General features: G+C 41.0%; 2 protein-coding genes across 2 annotated transcripts; both read left to right on the top strand.

The window, feature by feature from the left end:
- lamp3 (lysosome associated membrane protein 3) lies at positions 1 to 4,065 on the top strand. Its single transcript, XM_087830576.1, has 7 exons — positions 1 to 88; positions 1,570 to 1,686; positions 2,096 to 2,178; positions 2,765 to 2,890; positions 3,069 to 3,141; positions 3,247 to 3,417; positions 3,924 to 4,065. Exons 1-7 carry the CDS (start codon positions 1 to 3, stop codon positions 4,061 to 4,063), a joined length of 798 nt encoding a protein of 265 aa, XP_087686702.1. The 3' UTR covers positions 4,064 to 4,065.
- Positions 4,066 to 4,721: 656 nt separating this feature from the next.
- On the top strand, positions 4,722 to 18,539 carry mccc1 (methylcrotonyl-CoA carboxylase subunit). The gene is made up of 19 exons (XM_087830575.1): positions 4,722 to 4,992; positions 5,482 to 5,525; positions 5,780 to 5,919; positions 6,047 to 6,142; positions 6,270 to 6,391; positions 6,485 to 6,632; positions 6,832 to 6,953; positions 9,324 to 9,435; positions 9,656 to 9,737; positions 9,853 to 9,980; positions 10,058 to 10,241; positions 10,515 to 10,624; positions 10,824 to 11,040; positions 11,121 to 11,207; positions 13,950 to 13,999; positions 14,210 to 14,347; positions 14,791 to 14,898; positions 16,364 to 16,435; positions 16,534 to 18,539. Exons 1-19 carry the CDS (start codon positions 4,937 to 4,939, stop codon positions 16,663 to 16,665), a joined length of 2,148 nt encoding a protein of 715 aa, XP_087686701.1. The 5' UTR covers positions 4,722 to 4,936; the 3' UTR covers positions 16,666 to 18,539.
- The last annotated feature ends 2,079 nt before the right edge of the window (positions 18,540 to 20,618 follow it).

The raw sequence follows: 20,618 nt of genomic DNA, 5'->3' as shown, positions 1-20,618 counted from the left end.
ATGGCTATTCTCTTTTGTCTTCTAACTGCGATGCTAAAAGGCCACCGAGGTGGATGGTATCTTTTCTTCCTGGCTGCTGTTTTTCCAGGTAAGTCTAATAGCATTCAAGTGGAGTTCAACCATCCACAGACAGCTGACCTTAAACTCACTTGACAGTATTGTTTTTTTTTATTTACATGTCAAAACCAAAGCTCAAAGTTCTTCCATTTTCAATAGTTTTACTCTCACTCTTTTTGATACTGCTGTTTCCACTTCTGTTTAAATGGTAATATTTCGTTGCAAGAGTGTAGTGTGGTAAACGTCATATATGAGGCTGCGCTGGTTTCCTCTCCCACACAGTGGTCTTTAGCTGTCCCAAAGATGTTGCACTTGTCACTCTGTGGTTTTAGCAAAAAGAGTGGTATGACCTGAGCAGAAGTACTTCTCATGCTGCATGCACTATTATCTGTGTCATTAAATTCTGCACCTTCTGAAATGCTGTTTTTGTTGACTCATTTAAAGTTACTTGAATTTTTTTTTTTTTTTTTTTTTTAACTGTTGACCATAGTCATTAAGACAGCCTTTTTTCCCCACTTACCTGCATAACATTTCAGAAATTAATGAAGACCAAAAATGCTAAATAATAATATTAAGAATGTTTGGGAACCAAAGCAACTTGGCTGTAAAGTGACAAACCACAGAGCTGCTGAGCGCTAAGGCATGCAGTGTGTAAAAGGCTGTGCTGACTCAAGAATTACAGAGCTTCAAACCTCCCCTAGCTGTAACATTAAAAATAAGCCATCAGCTGATGGGGTTTTTTTTGTCCATGTAAGACCTACATGGACAGGCTCCTGCATCTGTCACAGACCTTGTCGGCCTCTCCGATCATTTATTTTAAATACACGGGTGGCCATGCTTTTGCAGTTGTAGCTACTAAACTTTGGAACAGCCGTTGTTGGCTAGTCAGTTTTAAATAGCAGCTGAAAACTTATTTTTTATAAGTTAGCTTTTCCTTATTATGTGTTCACACCTTTGTATAGAAGTATATGTGCACAGTACAAATGAATGGATGGCTGTATGTTTGAAAGCATGTTTGTGTGTATAGTGTATGTTGACTTCTTTAATGTAAGTTTTATCTGAACAGTAAAGCACTTTGCAACTGTGCTTTTAAAATGAGGCATACTGCTCCACTTATTATCATGACTAACAGTATTCCAACTCTGACTCATCCAAATTATGCTCCTATACTGGTTCAGACTGTTCCAAATAACTGGAGTGCTCAATTGTTTCTGGTTCTCTGGGTTAATAAAGAAGTAGCTGTGTTGGACTGGAGTTAATGGGTGAAGGGCATTCAAGATAGTGGACCTACTGTACTCCCCCCCCTTAATGCATTTGACCATAGTTTCTTTCTTTTTTCCCCCCTTTTTCAGGTATGTACTTACTGAAGGAGGGTTCTGTGTTGTATTTTGCGAAGACTTCCACTGGTTATTTATTCATTTCTAAATGATATACAACTTTATGTAAGGGATAAGAAAAACAAAAACGGGGTACAACCAGACAATGAAAATAACAGGTGTGATCTTCTACCAGGTGTCCACTTTCAGAGCACTAACGGCTCCATCCAGCCTGCTTTGGAGTCTGAGCTTCACTCCAAGGGTCAGATCTACCGGCCGGTCCTGCAGCCATCTGAGGCCACTCCTCAAACAGGTACACCTGTTTTATTCCATGTATATGCATGGTCCAAATCCCCTGTTCATTTACAGCAGACGAAGAGATGCTGGTGTAATGGGACAAGAGGTAGAGGGACGTAAGGAAGATAAAATAACCTTTAAAACTGACGCAAATGATCGTCTGTCATGCTGATTAATTTCATATTTTGAAGGCTAAGAATTGCAAGCAATATTGATTCATAGTTTACTGTGCATACGTGAAGAATTTGGGAAACGTGTGCAAAACAGATGGCCTACAGTACATGTCCATTTGTTGACTACTATTCAGAGAAGGATGCAGATGTGATGGCTTTAAAGGTGACTAACTGAAATATTTGAAAGTGGTATGCATTATAATTTTGCATGCTTGAGTTAAAAACTGTTGTTTTTTTAATATATGGGTGCAGGAAACTATGTGAAAAAAGACCATAGTGGGAAACCCTGCATCAGAATTACCATGGGAGCAGAGTTCTTGGTCACTGAAAACAAGGTCAGCGGCTGCGACTGTCTTAGCACTGTGTGTGTGTGTGTGTGTGTGTGTGTGTGTTCAATGGCATGCTTCTTTTTGTGTATTGGTAAGAATTTTATTTTGTTGCTTTTCAGCAGTTTTTGCAAAAAAGTGTGTGCTTGTCTTTGTGAGGTGTCACAAGCTGGTTTCTCACCGCAAAAATTTCCAACTGCCGTCAGCTTTTTTTTTTTTTTTTTTTTTTTCCAGTTACAGTTGGATCGTTTCACATGGGAGTCAATCAGTTTGGAAGTCTTTTCCACCTGACCTCAGTGTAATCTTTTTTTTTTTTTTTTTTTTTTTTTTCTTTCTATGCTATAATAATATAGATTAAAATTGAGACACTGGGCGTGGCATTGATTGGGCTACAATATTTAACAGACATCATCTGATTCTAAGTCATTTGTGAGGCGCTCCTTTTTTTTCACTGACTGATCCAGATGTGACCCGGCACAGAAGGAAATATTTGCTTGTCTTTGTTTCAATGTAATGCAGAAATCAAACAAAGTGAGAGGAGATGATGACTTGTAATGCTGATCCTGAGCCTTTACTTTTCTCCTTTTGAAATCAGAAAACCTGGTATTTTGACCTGGACCCATCCAGAGTTAGGGTCAGTGGTCACTGTGGCAAAGAAGAGGCTCTGCTCTCTCTCACACTGCCAGACAATGGTGCCAGCCTGCAGTTCAAATTCAAAAAGGTACAACACTCATTCACTGCTGGGTGAACTCTCCATGTCATCCTCATGCCTGCTGTAGATACCTTTCTTCACATCATAGTCAGTTTTACTCACTTTAGGTCTGCCTTATCCACGTTCACATCGAGGCTGTAATGTTCTGTTGTTTATGAAACTCAAATTTTTTGTTTTTTGTCCCCAGGAGAAGAATGTTTCCTACGTCATTGAGATGAATGCTCATTTGTCTCCCATGCCTGTCTGCAAAGACTGTTCCAGTAAGAGCCAAAGGAAAAGACGCAGCAGACAGCCGGTGTGTGATTCAGATGCCCAGCATAAACTGAAAATTTAACTACTCTTGTGCTTCATCCTCTTCCCAACAGACAAGACTTACAAAGGTGTGTTGGCCCATGAAAAGCTGTTCAAAACTGCTAACGGTCGAAGCTTCACGTGCAAGTCTGAGAATCTGCTTTTGATGTCGTCTGAGCTGAAGATCAAGCTGGTTCCTGTGCAGATGCAGGCCTTCAACCTGTCTCAAGGACAGTATGGAAAAGGTGACTAGCTTTCACAGCAACAAATGAATGGAAACCAAATATCTCCTGCCCAAAGTTAGGTTTTTAGAGTTTACATCCTCAAATGTAAATAAGTGGCACTTCTTAAACAGAGTAGCCAAGACAGACAATCTCAGGTCAAAGGAGTCCAACGTAAAATGCTTCTTACTGTCTGTTAAGCTCTTTCTCTTCAGCGCAGCTTCATTCTATGACTGTTTAACCCATGTTGGCTGAGAATCTCTGACAGGAAGTTGAGGCAGAAAACATGAACAAATTGGACAACGTCTTACAACCCTTCAGGTTTACAGCCTTTTTTGTGGTCAGTATAGGTTCCCATGTTTGAGAATGAGAGCTCTGTTATGATCTGACTGTGTGTAAAGACATCCCATTAGATGTTAAAAGTTTAATATTAGACATTAAATTTTTTATTGAAAAGAAGAATTTAAAAAAAATGGTATTTTACTTAAATCCCAGACATAAATGCTGCTCTGTTTCTCTCCATGGTTCAGAGGTGGAGTGCTGGGCTGACTATAACAAGAGGATCATTCCCATCATCATCGGGGCAGCCGTCGTGTGTCTCATTCTTATCATTTTGATGAGCTTCCTTGTGGTCAGAGATCGCCGCAGAAATGGATACGAACGGATTTGAATGGCGAAGAGTTCACTGTAAAACTGGACTGGGGGTGGTGGTGGGGGGTGCTATTGACTTGTTCATACACTTGTTCTTTCACTTGTTCTTTTCCCAAACCTTCATTGGGCTTTTCACATTCTTCTGTTAACAGAAAACACAGTTTGTCTGGTATTTACAATTTTAATAAATAAAACATTTTTTTAAAAAGTTGTCTTTTGGTTAACTTTTGTTGTTGTTGCTTTCATTAATGTCTTGTGTAATTTTAATTGCTATTTTTTTTCACTGCATGTTTGTTTGAAACAAGTGTTGTTCAAAATTTAAGAGTGGAATATTTTTAATCGCACTAGAAAGCTATAAATAATGCCAATAGAAGTAAATGGGTGCGAGAGTGCAGACTAATATCGTTATTAAATAGTCTCTATTCATCATGCTTTGTAACCTTAAGAAAGGGGGGGAAACTAATACTCATTGCATTGTTGTATTTTACTGCACAAAAATTAAAAATAATACTTGAAATAATTTAAGGGATACATAACAAAATAAATGTATTCAACGTTCTGAATGTAGTAAAATTTGTACTTCGAGTCCCTGTTAACTTTTAATTCTCAAGCTTCTCGACAGAGAAATGCTGCCATCTGCTGACGACATTTGATAACTGCAGCTTATTCACCGCCTCCTTATCCTTCCCTTCTAATTGGCTGTCGCCCCTACGAGTCCTTGGAGAGGTCAAAAATAATGATAACGAAATTTACCGGAGAGTCGCTGTGGTTTTGAGATATACAGTTTAGTCGATCACATTTCTCTTGTTGGCTTATCCAGTCCAGCACCGAGACCTTTTTTTCAGGTGCTCATTCAGCTAGCTAGCACAGCTAGCCTCAACAGCTGGTGGCTATGGCTGCAGTTATTTTAAGTTTCCCAACTCTACAGGGCCTGCGGATATTCACGCAGTGAGTACCTAAGAGCACTGAAGGGCTGTTTTGTCTTATAGAGGGTTCGACAATTAGCGCACTCGTTTTTAACGATAGCTTACAGGTGTCAATTTGGGAGGCTATCTAATGTTATTCTCTGAGCTAAGCACACGGCGCTAGCATTAAGCCTGTGGACACGACTTCTGACCTGCAGAAAATGTTATTTGCATTCAACACCGAGACGCTGTCCTGATATATATATGAGAATGGACCAAGGTTAAACGGCTAGCAAATTGTCTGCTGGCGTTGCTAATGGTGCTAGCATAACATAGCACAACATATTTGTGGGAGCAACCTCGCATGCTGTCTAACTAGCTCAAATTAGCTTGGAGTTTGTTTCTGACTGCAAAGTGTTTCTTGAATGCTTATTGTGATGAACTGCCTGTGCCACTGCTGTGTTGCTCTAGCAGCAGCTCAGCCTGTGTAGTAACGAGTGGTGCTGAAGTTGTTATTTCTGTCTCTCCACAGGAAGCTGTCATGGAGCACGAGAGGCGTGAGGCTTGTTTCAGGAGGTGAGGATGCATAAATATACATGCAAAAGATTGAGTAACCACAAAGAGTGATGCAAAAAGTCCAAAACTCACATGCACTACACAGAAAAGCAACATGCAGCCATTTCAGGAGCTGATGGTGTTCAGCATGTTTGTTTGATTAATCTCTGAACTGATCGCTTTCCAATTTTACAAATACTGACTAGCACACACTGTACGTCCAAGTCCATCACCTTGCTGAGGTTGTTTGGAGCAGTGATGTTTGTCTTTTCCAGGGGTGAGAAGGATAGAAAAGGTGCTGATTGCCAATCGAGGAGAGATTGCATGCCGTGTGATGCGTTCAGCCAAGAAGATGGGTGTACGCTCAGTGGCGGTGTACAGTGATGCAGACACGCATTCCATGCATGTAGCTATGGTGAGACACTGGATCCTTTTACTTTATAAGAAGTAGTTGTTTATAATTTCCTGAAGCTGCCTTTAATTGATAAAATATGACATTGTTTTTGTTTTTTAAACCTGTATTTGCTTTGTTATTATTCAAGGCAGATGAAGCCTACCATATTGGCCCTGCACCCTCCCAGCAGAGTTACCTCTCTATGGACAAAGTTTTGGAAGTGGCCAAAAAATCTGGATCACACGTAAGGAATTCTTTTCATTGTAGGATTTAGCCTTCTTTAATCACTTATGTCTGATTTCTGTGTTGTAACCGTTTTTTGTGTTTTCTTTTAAATCGACTTATTTGCTGCTGACATTTTGTATCTGCAGGCGGTCCATCCTGGCTATGGTTTTTTGTCAGAAAACACAGAGTTTGCTGAGGCATGTAAACAGGAAGGAATCATCTTTATTGGGCCTCCCTCATCCGCCATCAGAGACATGGGCATTAAAAGGTTTGGTCTCTTTGCTGTAACCCAAATTTATAGGAAAGAGAAATAATAACCATGTGTTTCAACTCATGTGTTTTATTTTACTTTGTTTTTCAGCACATCCAAGCATATCATGTCAGCTGCTGGCGTGCCAATTATAGGTGGCTACCATGGAGAGGACCAATCTAATGAGAAGTTGCAGGCAGAGGCTGTCCAGATTGGATACCCTGTGATGATCAAAGCAGTTCGTGGAGGAGGGGGGAAGGTGAGAGGATGCATCAAGTCAAGCTTTTGTCCAATCCTGGCAGATCAACTGATCTCAGTGCCAGCCTTTATCAGCTGATACACGTCAACACCGTGACAGATTGACATTAAGTTGGGCCCAGAACAGAGTTATGCTATGAGTTAGTCAGTGGTCTTTAAACTCTTGCCACCCTAACTCGTCTGTCTTTAAAATTTTGCAGGGCATGCGTATTGCACGCTCAGACTCTGACTTCTTGGAGCAGTTGGAGTCAGCACGGCGGGAAGCCAGAAAATCCTTCAATGATGATGTCATGCTGATCGAGAAGTTCGTGGAGGACCCCAGGTAACACATTTAACTGTTAACCAGGCAGGTTTTAGCACCACCGTGTGGCCAAAATGTTGTCTTGTTTTTGTGACAGAGAGGTAGGGCTGTAACTAAAGATGATTTTGGTAGTCGACTAATTTGCCAGTTCTTCTTCGATTAGTCAACAACAGTTTTAATACTCTGAACTCCACTTCCTGTGGGCAAACCTCCTGTTCTAGGCTCCACCTGCTCAAGTCTACCCACCTGTAAATATCACTCTGTCTCGTCCTACCACAGCAAATTAGAATAATGACCCAGGAAACATGAATTTGAAAATAATCAAATGTGTTTTAAACATTACTCAAAAGGACCATCAGAATAAAAATGAAATAAGTAAAAATATTTGGGAATGCAAATTAAATTGCTAGTAGTATTTAACAAATATGTCTTCTGTCCATAAGTTCGAATAAAGCTTCAAATTAAATCAAAATAATTTTTTTACCCAGTCCGAAATCTGAAGTTTTCAAAGTTTAGAGATGATTCAGTTTATGAATTTATGATTGGACATGCTCTCATGTTTGATATGTTGTTCCCAGCTGCAGATGATAACCAGGCTAAACATGACTGTCATGACTGTGCATGAGCCTCTTTACAGGACAAACTCATGTATGCGCATGTGCTTAATACTAGTAAAACAGAATTAGAAAAGACAGTTACTAATCAAAAATGTGGTTGTATGTCATAGTTTCTTGGTTAACGCACTGTTCAACTGTTTATAGACATAATTATTTATTGATATTGACCCACAGATTAACTACCTAACGTTAGGTGGAAGAGGAAAAAAAAAGTAGCAGACAGTGAGTTTCCGACAGATAAGCTATTATAGAATAGAATATCATAGAATAGAAATATCCTTTTTTGTCCCTCATTGGGGATATTCACGATAACATAAAGATTACTGGACAATCATTAACATAAACAAGGTATCAACGAGATGCACTAATGTAACTCCCCAAAACTGACCCATTCAGAGTTGACGTCACAGCTCCAGGGTGCCATCGTTTTAAATGCTGGTGCTCTGCAGTAGTGCTGTCGTGCTCAGCTGCGCAGTCTGCATTCAACTTTGTTTTCTGTGAAATACTTTCACATTTTTTTTAAACAGTGAAAGCATTTTAAAAAAACGTTTTCTTCCATCCTCCTGTTTTGTCTTCCTGCTATGTTCTTCTTTGTTAGTATTGAGTGCCGTCGGCAGAGGCTATATACTGTTCTCATAGATTTCTGTAGTGTATTGCATAGGGATGGGTATTGATAAGATTTTCACGATTCAGATTTCATTTTTGATTCTGTTTAACAATTCAATTCTTTAACGATTCTTTTTAAAAAAGGAGAACACTAAGGGTGATCAGCTTAGAAATTTGTTTTATATCTTCTCTTTGAACAAGATAGAAATTTAGGAGTAACACGGCCTTACAAACCCCACAGTGAGATCTTAAGAGATCCACAGCCTACGGCTCTTCAATGGGGTGTCCAGGGTCCCCAGGAAAAAAAAATTGTAAATGTAAAATAATAAAATAAATATTCTTCTGTAGCAACAACAAAGTATAACATCAATTATTCTGTAGCAATTACACAAGAATATCCAGTAATGTCCCTGCCTACAATTAAACACATTCACTTACCGAAAATCGAGGGCATCTGCTGTGGCAAATGGGTGCAAGCCTTTTACCACAAACTTAGTCACTGCTCGGTGACATTCGTCTATCCTGGCCTGAAAGGAGACGCTACCGGTAGACTGCAGCGAGAACTGCCAGCATCTGAGCCAGACTCTGTCTGTCTCATCATGGTCACCTAAATGCACAGTAATGGCAGGTTTTGTAATAAGGCAGATCGTGCTAACATAATAAGCACTGTTAGTTGATTATTTACCTGCCGCATTAACGGGAGAGGACGTGCAAACGTTACCGCTGCTGCTGGGTTGAGATTCACGAGTCTGGAGCGGAATTAAAAACACGACATTCATTTAAGGTTATCGTGTGTTTTGTGAGCAAATGCTTTTGCATATTCGTAGTGTTTCCTCCCTTAAATTAAATATCTACTTTTCAAGTATTGCAAATTGCCCTGTTGTCATCTGTTCTCGTAAAGTATAACCAAACTTTTGAGCGTTTGAGCCGCTTAGGCGCCGTGCCAGGTAAATGACGCTCCGCAACGTGATGACGTCATTCGGGGCGACTGGAATCGATAAGGATTTGAAACAGTGGGAACCGGTTCTCAACAAGAACCGGGTTTCGATACCCATCCCTAGTATTGCAGTTATAAAAACAAATTTACGTGGTTATAGAATATGATGTGTCGACAGTAAAATTCCATGTTGACAAGTTTTTATAATTATCATATTCCTGTGTCCTGAAGACATGTGGAGGTCCAGGTGTTTGGGGACATGCATGGCAATGCCGTCTATCTGTTTGAGAGGGACTGCAGCGTTCAAAGGAGACATCAGAAGATCATAGAGGAAGCACCAGGGGTGAGTGAGTGATAAAGTTTGAACAAAGTTAAGGAGAAAGAATACATTTGGATCAACACATCTAACTGAAATGATCTTGGCCTGAGGTTAACCTCGTGATAGGTCCATCGGCTATTTCTGGAAAAAATAATTCTTCTTGTTTTTCCATTTAGTGAAGTAAATAATAGCTTGTTTCCCACTTAAATGAACATGTTTCTGTGTTTTGTGGCATTTTTTTCAGCCTGGTATAAGCCCTGAAGTGAGGAGAAAACTCGGAGAAGCAGCGGTTAGAGCAGCCAAGGCTGTCAACTATGTTGGAGCAGGTAAAACACTCACTCTCCTGCATTTATCGCACCAGAGTGATCCAGACTCACAGTAAAACAGCTTTTGCACAAGCAGGGAGAAAAGGGCCATCGTTGTGTTTGCCTCACTGTGCAGGTACGGTGGAGTTCATTATGGATGCCCAGCACAACTTTTATTTCATGGAGATGAACACCAGGTTGCAGGTGGAGCATCCCGTCTCTGAGATGATCACTGGAACTGACCTGGTGGAGTGGCAGCTCAGGGTGAGGAAGGAGGGAGGAAGGGGAGAGCAGAATGTCTTCGAGGTGACAAAAAACTGATTTGTGAAATTCTTTTCCAGGTGGCAGCAGGGGAGCGCTTGCCTCTCCTTCAGGAAGACATAATGCTAAGGGGACACTCGTTTGAGGCTCGTATCTATGCTGAAGACCCAAATAATGACTTCCTTCCTGGGGCGGGGCCTCTGCTGCATCTCTCCACTCCCCCACCAGACCAACATACACGTATAGAGACTGGCGTCAGAGAAGGTAGGAGTCAACTATATATACAAATAGGGTAAAAAATAAATTTATTTTTCTTTTTTAGGGTATTAGTTTCTATGCTTGGGGTAGATGTTGTCATAACGATGGTGGATTGCTCAGTTCTCTCAAGTGTGGTGCCAAAGCTTTAGCTCTGTCCTGGAGCTCCTCACTGCTGAGCCCCACATATTACTGGCCCACAACATCAGAAATGGGAATCTGTTGCAGTAAGGCACTAATAAAGTTAAATGGTGGGAGCTTTTTATCTGTGTTTGGTTTCAGGGGACGAGGTCTCGGCACATTATGACCCAATGATTGCCAAGTTGGTGGTGTGGGGAGAGGACCGATCTGCTGCCTTAAAAAAGCTGCGGTATTGTTTACGACAGTACAATGTAAGATACAAATGCACACTCTTAAATGATGCTTTGCATGTCGTGCTGCTGAATTTTTATTTTTTATTTTTTTCTTAATGAGCCCAGGATTTAAAAAAAAAAAAAGTACTATAGCCACTGTATGTGCGAGCTTCAACAATCAGTGCCGAACACTTGAAAATGATGTTTTTGCGTCCTGTCTGTTCGTCTGTGCCCTCAGATAGTAGGACTAAACACCAACATAGATTTCCTGCTGAATCTTTCGGGCCACCCAGAGTTCGAGGCTGGAAATGTGAGCACCAGCTTCATCCCCCAGCACTACGCCGAGCTCTTCCCCACTCCGAAAGCACCTTCTGGGGCAACAATCTGTCAGGCAGCCCTCGGCCTGATACTACAGGAGAGGAACCACACACTGGGATTCACCCAGAGCTCCACTGGTGAGGAGACAGAGATGATATTGTTTGGATCAGGACAAATTACAGCTGAAAAACTAAGTCTGTGCATCTGTGTTTTCCAGATCCTTTCTCCCCATTTGGCTCTAGCCGTGGTTGGAGAAACAACATCCTGTTTAACAGAAATGTGACACTACAGGTGGGAGATAAAAGTAAGTGCCAGCCATACTGTGACTCTGTTGCCAGATATTAAATTGCAATGACTGGCAGGTTAATACAAATGTCTGATAGGGTCAGATTATGAATTTCTGAGATTTTATAAGGAAAAGGTCAACCTTACCGTGTGTGTCGGTTCTGCAGAAATTCTTTTCTAAACATTATTTAACATCGTAAGTCAGGAGAAGGTTGTGATTTTACTTTGTATTCAGTGTGAAACTGGCGACAGTAATCTGTGATAGCCCACCTAATGGATTCCTTCAAAGGTCTCACTACATTTATTATGAGTCTAGACTGATAGCTTGCCCCCAGCAGTCTGAGCCTGTAGCAGCATAACTAAGGCAAGCCTTCAGGGTCACCTGATCTAGCCCTAACTGTACGCTTTATTAAAAAACGAATGGATTGAGTCTAATTTTAAAAATAAAGGGTGTCTTCCACAGACTGGGTCCACAGGACAGGTGCCTGCTTCCCTTTGTACTTTTAGAAACTCTAGGAACCGCAAGTGAGCTTGCAGTCTGAGAGCAAAGTGCTCTGTTTGGACACTATGGTACTTGGACTTAGGTTGTTAAGATATTGTGGGGCCTGATTATTGACATGATTTTAAATGTAATTGTGGATTTTTCTTGGAGCCAATGAAGAAAAGGTAATATGGGGGAAACCTGATCTCTTTCTAATCCCCGTTTGTACTCTTACCTGTTATGTTCTTTTGGAAGAAGCCATCCAGAGTAAAATTCTGGTTGGATATCATGTTTCTAAAATATTTGGGGCCAAATACAGTATCCTCAATTTTATCTGAATTTAGGAGAAGAAAATACAGGTGAGCCAGGGTTTTATGTCTTTAACATACGCTTGTAATTTAATTATTCTTTTAATAAGGTGTCGCAGATAAAGCTGGTTATCATCTGTGTAGCAATGCAAATGTGTGCAGTGTTTTCTCACTGACTTCTGTGTGTCAGGAGGACTCCTTGTGTACATGACATGATGCACACTTAGGTCCATATACTCACTGACAAGTTTAGGGTTTTTTTTTCCCCTTTCACTGAAACGTATTCTAATTATAGTTATACAGTGGACATGGACATAATATGTAGACTCTCCGTTTTCATTTGGGGGTATCCACATTCAAACCGGATGAAGTGTTTAGGAGTTTCAGCTCCTTAATATGTGCCTCTTTTTAAAGTAATTGAACAATGAGGTCACAAGGCTATTTCATGGGCAAGTGTGGGCAATTGCTTCCTTATGTCATCATCAATTAAGCTGCTGCAGTAAAGACTTGACAGAGTATTAAAAAGGAGGAAACCAAGCATCTGGTGAAGTCCATGAGTTCAGGACTTATTTTCAGTTATTTAATTTGTTCAGTTACTTTTGAGCCCCTTAAAAGAAAGAAATTATGTTTAAAAAATTGCTTTAGTTCCTCAGATTTTTTTATGCAATCTTTTTGTGTAACCCATTGAATTATTGGTAATTAGTTGCAATGTACAGAACCAAAATTAGTAAACGTTATCTCTGTCCAAATATTTATGAACCTAACTGTAGTTACTGTAGATGCAATTCAAAGCAGTGCAGCATGTTTCCTTCAACACTAACAGCATAGTCTAGACTAGTCTAGTAAAATGTTGTCATCAGAGGTGTCAAGTGCTGCACTGAGGTGTTTCTGCTGAGGCCACAGGAAGAAGCTGCTTCTGTGCTGTGATGAGCTCTGAAACCTGACTGAAACTCATTCCTCTGCAGATGGTCTGTTATCTGCTTGACAACTACTCTTTCAAGGATTTTTGAGATAAAGGGAAGGTTGGACATTGGCCTATAATTAGCTAACACAGCTGGATCACGTGAGGACTTTTTAAGTAATGGTTTAACTACTACCAGCCTAAAGGCCTGTGGTACATAAAAGGTGAATGTAAATTAGTCACATTTAATTAATGGTGACATTTCTTTGAGTCTTGTGGGAACGGGGTCTGAAAGTCAAGAAGTAGTTATTAAAAGTCAACTCGGAAAGATCGACAACAGTTATTAATTCGTTCTTGGCTCAACAGAGATCTGGATTTTATATTTGCAGAAATGCATATATGTGCTCCACATGTGGGCATGGATACACACTGGTTCAGACTGGGGGCATGTAAGCATGAACATCTTTGTCCGGTTTCCCTTTATTTAACAGAAATTTTAAGCTTTTCAATTATTTATGATCATTAGATTAAACAAAGATCTGTGTTTAAATGTGCGTGCAAGTAAATGGAAATCTAATCAACAAAACCGATATAAAAAGAGTGATTTTTATTAGTGACGCTAGTGGCTTGCTTTTTGCTTTTTGCTTCTGATTCGTCTTTATGCAGTTGATACAGATACACGTGTATAAGCATGTGTGTGTGTGGTGACTTCAGGCTATGGGTTTTAGTCACTGGACTGTTTTTGGAGGTTTTAAATCTAAAGAACGACAGGAATGAATGAAATTGTAGAAATTTGTTAATTTGTAGTAGAGTACAGTTGGGACTGACTCATAATCTGATTTAATGATTGTGTAAAAAATTAAATTAAAGCCTGTCTGGTCTGTGACACATTATTAAGGAACTTGTATTCATTATTCAGTGTTTCTATTAAAAAATGTCACCGAAAAGCTAAAAATAAAGCAGACAGCAGCAGCTGAGGGACTTATTTAACTAAAGACTTTGTGTCAGTCTCTCCCGTCTCTATCTCAAGACTGTTTTTAACACTTTTTTTTGTTTGTTTTCACCATCTAGAAGTTGATGTGGTCATCATGTACAACCAGGATGGGAGCTACAGTATGCAGGTGAGCTGAGAAAGTTAACTTTTTTTTTGCTACAAATACTTAATTCTGTTTTATAATCTGTATATTTTGGGTATTTATTGAAAGTTTTCTTTTTACAATAAAAGTAGAGTTCTCCAAATTTGTAAATAACAGTAGTACAATGGGGGATGTCGGTGCTTAAACAAACCCAGGTTACTTCCCACAAATGCATCACTTCTGCTTTCTTTTTAGATTGGTGACGAGGTGAATCACGTCACAGGGGAGGTGGAGATGGAAGGCGGGGCATCGTTCCTGCACTGTACTGTCAATGGCGTCGAGTCCCGCCCTAAACTTGTGATCCTGGACAACACGGTGCACCTGTTCTCCACTGTATGTATCTGACATGCACAGTATACAGATTTCTATTTTGCATATTCCTCAAAACCACTGAAATCCAAGTTATCATCTATCATGTTGCTTGCAGTGTCTTCTATGCAAAACTCTTTGATGTTTGGTGACTGATGGTCCAAACAAGGCTTAAAGGTTTCCCAAACATAGAAAAGTCACTTAAGCAGAAGTGGAGGGAAAAGTGGCCTTTTTAACCTCAGCAGTTTTATTTATAGCTGGGTTTTTTTGCCTATGCAAAAGCTCCTTCTGGAGGTTTAAAGATGTTTTCGTCTCACCTGTCGCCGCGCAAACTGTCTCTGTTTCCACTCTGACATCCCTCTGACAGTCTGACATCAGGGGGAATTAAAAACCTGTTTCAGTCCTCTCACCTCAGCTGTCAGCGAGCTGTCACTGCACTTTCTGACGTCTTTACCTCTTCGCTGCAGGAGGGAAGCTCTCAGGTGTCTGTTCCCGTGCCAAAGTATCAGGCTGGTGTTGGCGGTTCAGGAGCTCAGGGTGGAGCCGTGGCCCCCATGACTGGAACTATAGAGAAGGTGACTTTTTTCTTTTGCGTAAAGGATATTCGTGTTTTTCTAAAGTTTACTTTTAAGGTTCAATTTGAAGTTTTAATAGTTTTTTGTGGGAGTAAAAAGCTGTCCAGTAAAGTTTCTTTACCAGTTAAAATGCAGTCTTAGTCAATCTCAAGCTGAAGAGCTTATATATATAATTTTAGACGTTACAGTCAGACTATCCACTCTGAATGTCTCAGTGCTGAACCAGTATGACACGAGATGCCCTAATATGTGGAAATGACACGCACAGAGCAGATGAAAAATTCCATACATCTCTTATTTTGTTCTTCAGCTTTATTTTGTATCTGGACACATAAAAATACATCAATCACAGCCACTATTCTGACATCAGTAACCCAAAGTCCATGACATAATTTCCTTAGGGATAAATAAAGAATTCTGATTGATTAATGGAGCCTAAGGCCACAAACTCCATCCAGTCAGGGTACAAAAGTTTGGCATTTTAGGAAATATGCTGACCTTTTTCTGTTTTTTTGCTGATAGTTAGCTAAAAGATCGATGCCACTGTCATGGCTGTGAGGATAAATGTTGAGCCAGTAAGTAGTTTAGCCATGAGTACTTTCTGGTATTTAAAAAACAGACCCACATCTACTGTACGGGTGCCTTTTAGGCTTAATTACTATAATTAGACAGCTGTAAGACATAAAGGTCCAGTCTGTTTATTATTAGCTTTACATGCTTCAGAGAGTGAATATTTCCTAGTCTTGATGGTAAGTGATCCCACCTCTAAACTTTGTATAACAAAGCTTTGAATAGTATCAGTCTGTTTAGCTTAATTTTGATAGGAAAATAATCACATTTCTATTTTGGTATGTTTTTATCTGGGACTCTGCTAGAATATCTTTGCGTGATCCATAGTTTGGAGCTCTTATATATCTTTCTGGGCCTTGGTATAGCTCTTTAGTTCATCCACTGTTTGAAAAAGTAGCTTTAGCTTCTTTTGATTGGCTGCTTCTTGAACAGCATGAACAGCATCAACATGTAATCATGTACAGCAGAAAATAAGGACAATCATAGTTGGTGCCCCAGTTTTTCTTCAACTCATAACAAGGTAACAAATAAACTTTGCCTAATGTTGTCAGCTTCTTTTAACACCTGCTGTAAATCAGCAGACAGCAAAATGTCTCTGCTTCATGCCTCCAGTTAACTCACTGCTCAGACAGATGCAAATGCTGCTTAACTGGAGAGTGATAGTAAATCCCTCTGCCTTGTTTATTACATTTATGGGGACATGTCTGGGTTTATTACTGCTTCCCTCAAATCCACTAGCAGCTGGAGCAATGAGACTGTGGAGGAGACATGAAGGAAGAAGTCATCATACTGTGTGTGTTACTTTTTTATTTCTGAGTGACATTATTGGTTTGGTTTTATTGTATTGGTTTGAGATGAACGTCCCTCGTGAACGAGCCGCTTTTCCTGTGTCCAGGTGCTGGTGAAGGCCGGAGATAAGGTGACTGTGGGAGACCCACTGATGGTCATGATAGCCATGAAGATGGAGGTGAGGCACTGATGATTCTTGCCTTTTAGCCGGTGTACACACACAGACACACACTGCTGAGTTTCTAATGATGTCACCTCTTGTGTTTGCCCCTGCAGCATACGATCCGGGCGCCAAAGTCAGGTGTGATCAAGAAGGTTCTCTTCAGCGAGGGCTCTCAGGCCAACCGCCACGCTCCTCTGGTTGAGCTGGTGGAGGAGGAAGAGCAGGCGGAGGGGAGCAACCAGTAAACGCATCAAAGCCACAGTTACACTATAAGGTAGAAGAGGGCTAGCACGTGTAAGAGCTGGAGGGAAAGCTACTCAGTGTGAGCGAGTTTTGGCCTCCTGCAGGATTTAAATCATCTGTTCGACAAAGAGTTTGGGTCAGTCTGAGACAGATGTGGCAGCCGCGTGTTTGCTGGATGTCTTCCTGCTAAAACTTCTATCATGTACAGCTGCTCTTTTTACTCAGCAATTCTTGCCTACATGTCAGCATTTCTCAAAGTTTCGGGGGGCATGAAACCACCGCAGTGGGGTGTGGATGACCATCGGGGAAATATACAGTCTGCAGTGCAGCGAGTGTGATTTACCCAGAGAGAACAAACAAGTGTTTTATTCCACTAGAAGCTGATCTGGATTCGTCTTCATCGGCAGATCCATATTCTCTTTCTGCTGTCAGTGAATAATCTCTCCTTTCAGTTTTGGTCGGCATCAGGCTTGTCGGAGGTGCAGTGATGGTTAAACCTGGCGAAATCCTGTCTTTCTGTTAGACTGATTCGTGCCTTTAGTTTCTTTACTGTTTGTGCATTTAAACAATTTCTAGATGAGAAATGAGACTTTTTTTCTATCAAGTACTGTCTGAAGGATTCTTGAAGAAAGTAGGGTTACTCAGTTACAACAGAATGATCATCAGTAATTCTAAAAAATGTTGATTTTCAAAATGTATCTGATTATTTACCACAAAAATATCTTTGCTGGGGATTTCTATTGATCTTCAATTGTAATTAAGATGAAAACTAATGAATGAGGAAGGGGAAAAAAAAGGCAGTTTGAACGTTAGACACAGGCTAGGGGGTTGATTGCAACGCCACAGAGACCTGAAGGGAATAACCTTGGAACATCAGGCAGATCAGGTGAGATATCCCTGTCTGTGTCTCCATATCACAAACATGGAGACAGCGGCGGTGGCAGGTGAGTGCTGTTGATCGTGTAACATGTTTGCTCACAGGCTGTTCTTCCCTCTGCGTCCACAGCTCTCAGTGGCATTTTGGTCACGCATAGGAAAGAAACGCCTTACTGTAGCAACAAGAGAGTGGGGAGCTTTTCTCTTGAATTTCTGCTCTCGTATTCTCGCCATCGCAGCAGATTAAATCCTCCTAACTTTGACAAGTTCAGCTCATGTCAGGGCACATTAACAGCTTTCTCATCAATGGCTTAAACTCCTCTGAGGAGGCTTGTTACAAGCGCCAACTTATACAGTTGCTGCTGAGTCATCAAACATGTGTCGGTTCCCTGAATTGGCACCAAAAGCTACCACTCCTCGAGCCAGATTACTCTTTGATCAGAGGCTCTTTGCTTTAGTCTGGGCTTTTCAGGGAGGGGTGAAAGAGCATCGCTGTACAGGAAAGGTTGCGCCAAGTTGACAACGTGAGCACAAGTTGTTTTTATTAATTAAAATCTGGCCACTCTGTGCTTCCAGACTGACTCCAAACTCTCCATTATTCACACTCACCTCTCTGTCGCAGTTAAAACAAAAAACCACAGGTCTCCTTTAACCCTCCACTCTGCTGCTGCAAGCACTCCAGAGTGCATTCTGTGACGAATCAGTCTCATGTGCAGCATTTCTGCACGCACTTGTCTCTCGGTTCAGAGTAGCTCCTGAAGGATGAAATGTCGGTCACGGAGAGATTTTGGCGGACAGATGGTTTGCATCCCCGTAAATCCAGTGAGGGAGTGATCTGCCACAGAGTCGGCGGTGAAGTGGATCGCTCTCTTCTCACTAACCGGTGTGCTTTGAGATCTTGTAGACAAAAACTGTCAGTATGAACACATTTCCTGGATTGTTTGTAGGTGTAAAATAATCAAATAGTCAAATTCTGTAATAAATTTTTTTAAAGTATAAACTGTCCCGTGTCGTCACTGATGCGCCTGTGTTTGGGTTTTGAGTGTTTGTGGCTGTCGTGTCCTGGCGTCGCCTCCCTCAGAGCTCAGTGTGACTGATGGGAACAGCTGCGCGCCTGTGCCGAGCCCTAAATGCTGTGTGACGGGATGTGAAAATGCCTGCTACACCGAGGATCTTAACTTCATCCACGCGACTGTGACTCGGGCCTCACGCTGGAAACAGCTGAGACGGTCCACGTGCACCTGCTTTTACAGGTGCAGCCACTGCAGCACTTCTCACTCACTGTCCTTATTGAAACTGTTTGTTCAACACACTCTGTTAAGCCTGTTAAACACAGAACAGCCGCAAACTTAAAGGCGTGTTTGTGCTCACAATAAAGGAAATGGGTTGGTGACTACCTCGTGCCAGTTCCTGTTCATACATTGTTTAAATCATGGTGATCTCACTCAGTGGTCTGGGCCCCTGCATTTTGAAGCTTCAGTGCTGGCGCTTGTTTTTGATGCTAGCAGTTGACTTACACGGATGGTTTGCTACATTCTCAGCTAACCTAGTTAGCTTGGTTAGAAGACTGGCTTTTACAAACTAAGAACCAGAATTTTAGTCACTGGAAGTGAAGGACAACAAGCACAGCACTTCTGTACTACTAATACACTCATATAAGAGGTCCAGTGTAGTGATTCATAGCAGACCAGGTCTAGCAGGCATTATTTGGGACAAACTATCAGTCAGTAGGACCACACCCCTGCCAGTAAGGGTTAGGGTCACATCCCACTATGAGTCTTTAGGAGGGGGAGATCTATCCATAGAGGCCAGACTGTAAATATACACTGGCTTTATTTTTAAGCTCAGGTCGTCACCCTCTGCTCCTGGCTTTAACCTTGATCTCAGCCTACAAGGTGCATTACTCCTGGGCTGAATGGCTTGAACTGCCCTGTCTGAATTTACTGTGTAATTAAAAGGATCATTTCACAGACTAGTTCAGTTCTTCAGCATGCTAAAAATGCTAATGGCACAAGAAAGTTGATTTGAGAGAGGCATTACTTTAAAGTTCTTTTTCTAATTCTCGATGCAGAATTTAAAAAAAATAAAATAAAATTATACATTAAAGAGCAGTATAAACAGCTCAGGAATAACATTATGGCCACTGACAACACTGATCATCTCTTCATCATGTCACCTGTTAGTGAGTGGGATATCAGGAAGCACAGGAACATTTTTTAAAAAACAATGTTCTGCTGGGAAACATCTGGTCCTGCTAGCCATGTGGATATTACTCTTCACACATACCACCTGCACAAGCGTTACTGTCAATCTTGTAGATACCACAGTACGGCTTCAAGGGTCTAGTGGAGTCCATGCCTTAACGCAGGGGTGTCAAACTCAAATACACAGTGGGCCAAAATTCAAAACTGGAACAAAGTCACGGGCTAACGTTAATATTTATTGAAATATATTTATTCCTCCAGATATAAGAATGAATCTTTTCTTATGGACTCAAACACGTTTTGCTGAAAAACTGAATATGGAACAAGCAAAGCTTAATACTAAACATATATATTAGCTGTATAATACCAGTAGGCCAGCTCTAATAGTAATTTGGTATGGCTTCGCGGGCCAAATGTAATTAGGGCAAATTTGGCCCGCGGGCCAGAGTTTGACACCTATGCCTTATCGGGTTCGGGATATTTTGAGAACAAAAGGGGGACCAACACAATAGTAGGGCGTAGAGTGTGGCTTACTAGGATGTGACATGAGGATATGAACACTAACTGAAAGGTTGCACTAAACTCTGGTTTTCTGCCTGAAAATTCTCACACTGAGGTAATTTCTTTTTACGACTGCAGCACTTCACATTATTGATGAAAGCAATAAAAATGGACAGTATCCCAGCATGTTCATGGATCTTCATGTGGGTGGAGTCTGTGTTCATTCCTCTCAGCTATGTGCTGCACGTCTTAATTGTGCCGTCTCTCCATCACTAACTCCATGGAGCGTTATCAGTGGTAAGCTGCTCCACTTGCCTTTGGTGAGGGTCCAACTTCCCATGACTGTTTTTAAATGAGTGGAGGCCACAGACCTG

Source organism: Neolamprologus brichardi, chromosome 17 (genome assembly GCF_056152115.1).
Source record: "Neolamprologus brichardi isolate AB-2024 chromosome 17, ASM5615211v1, whole genome shotgun sequence".
NCBI classification, from domain to species: domain Eukaryota; kingdom Metazoa; phylum Chordata; class Actinopteri; order Cichliformes; family Cichlidae; genus Neolamprologus; species Neolamprologus brichardi.
Note: the sequence above shows the minus strand (reverse complement) of the source record. Positions and strands in the feature narration are given on the sequence as shown.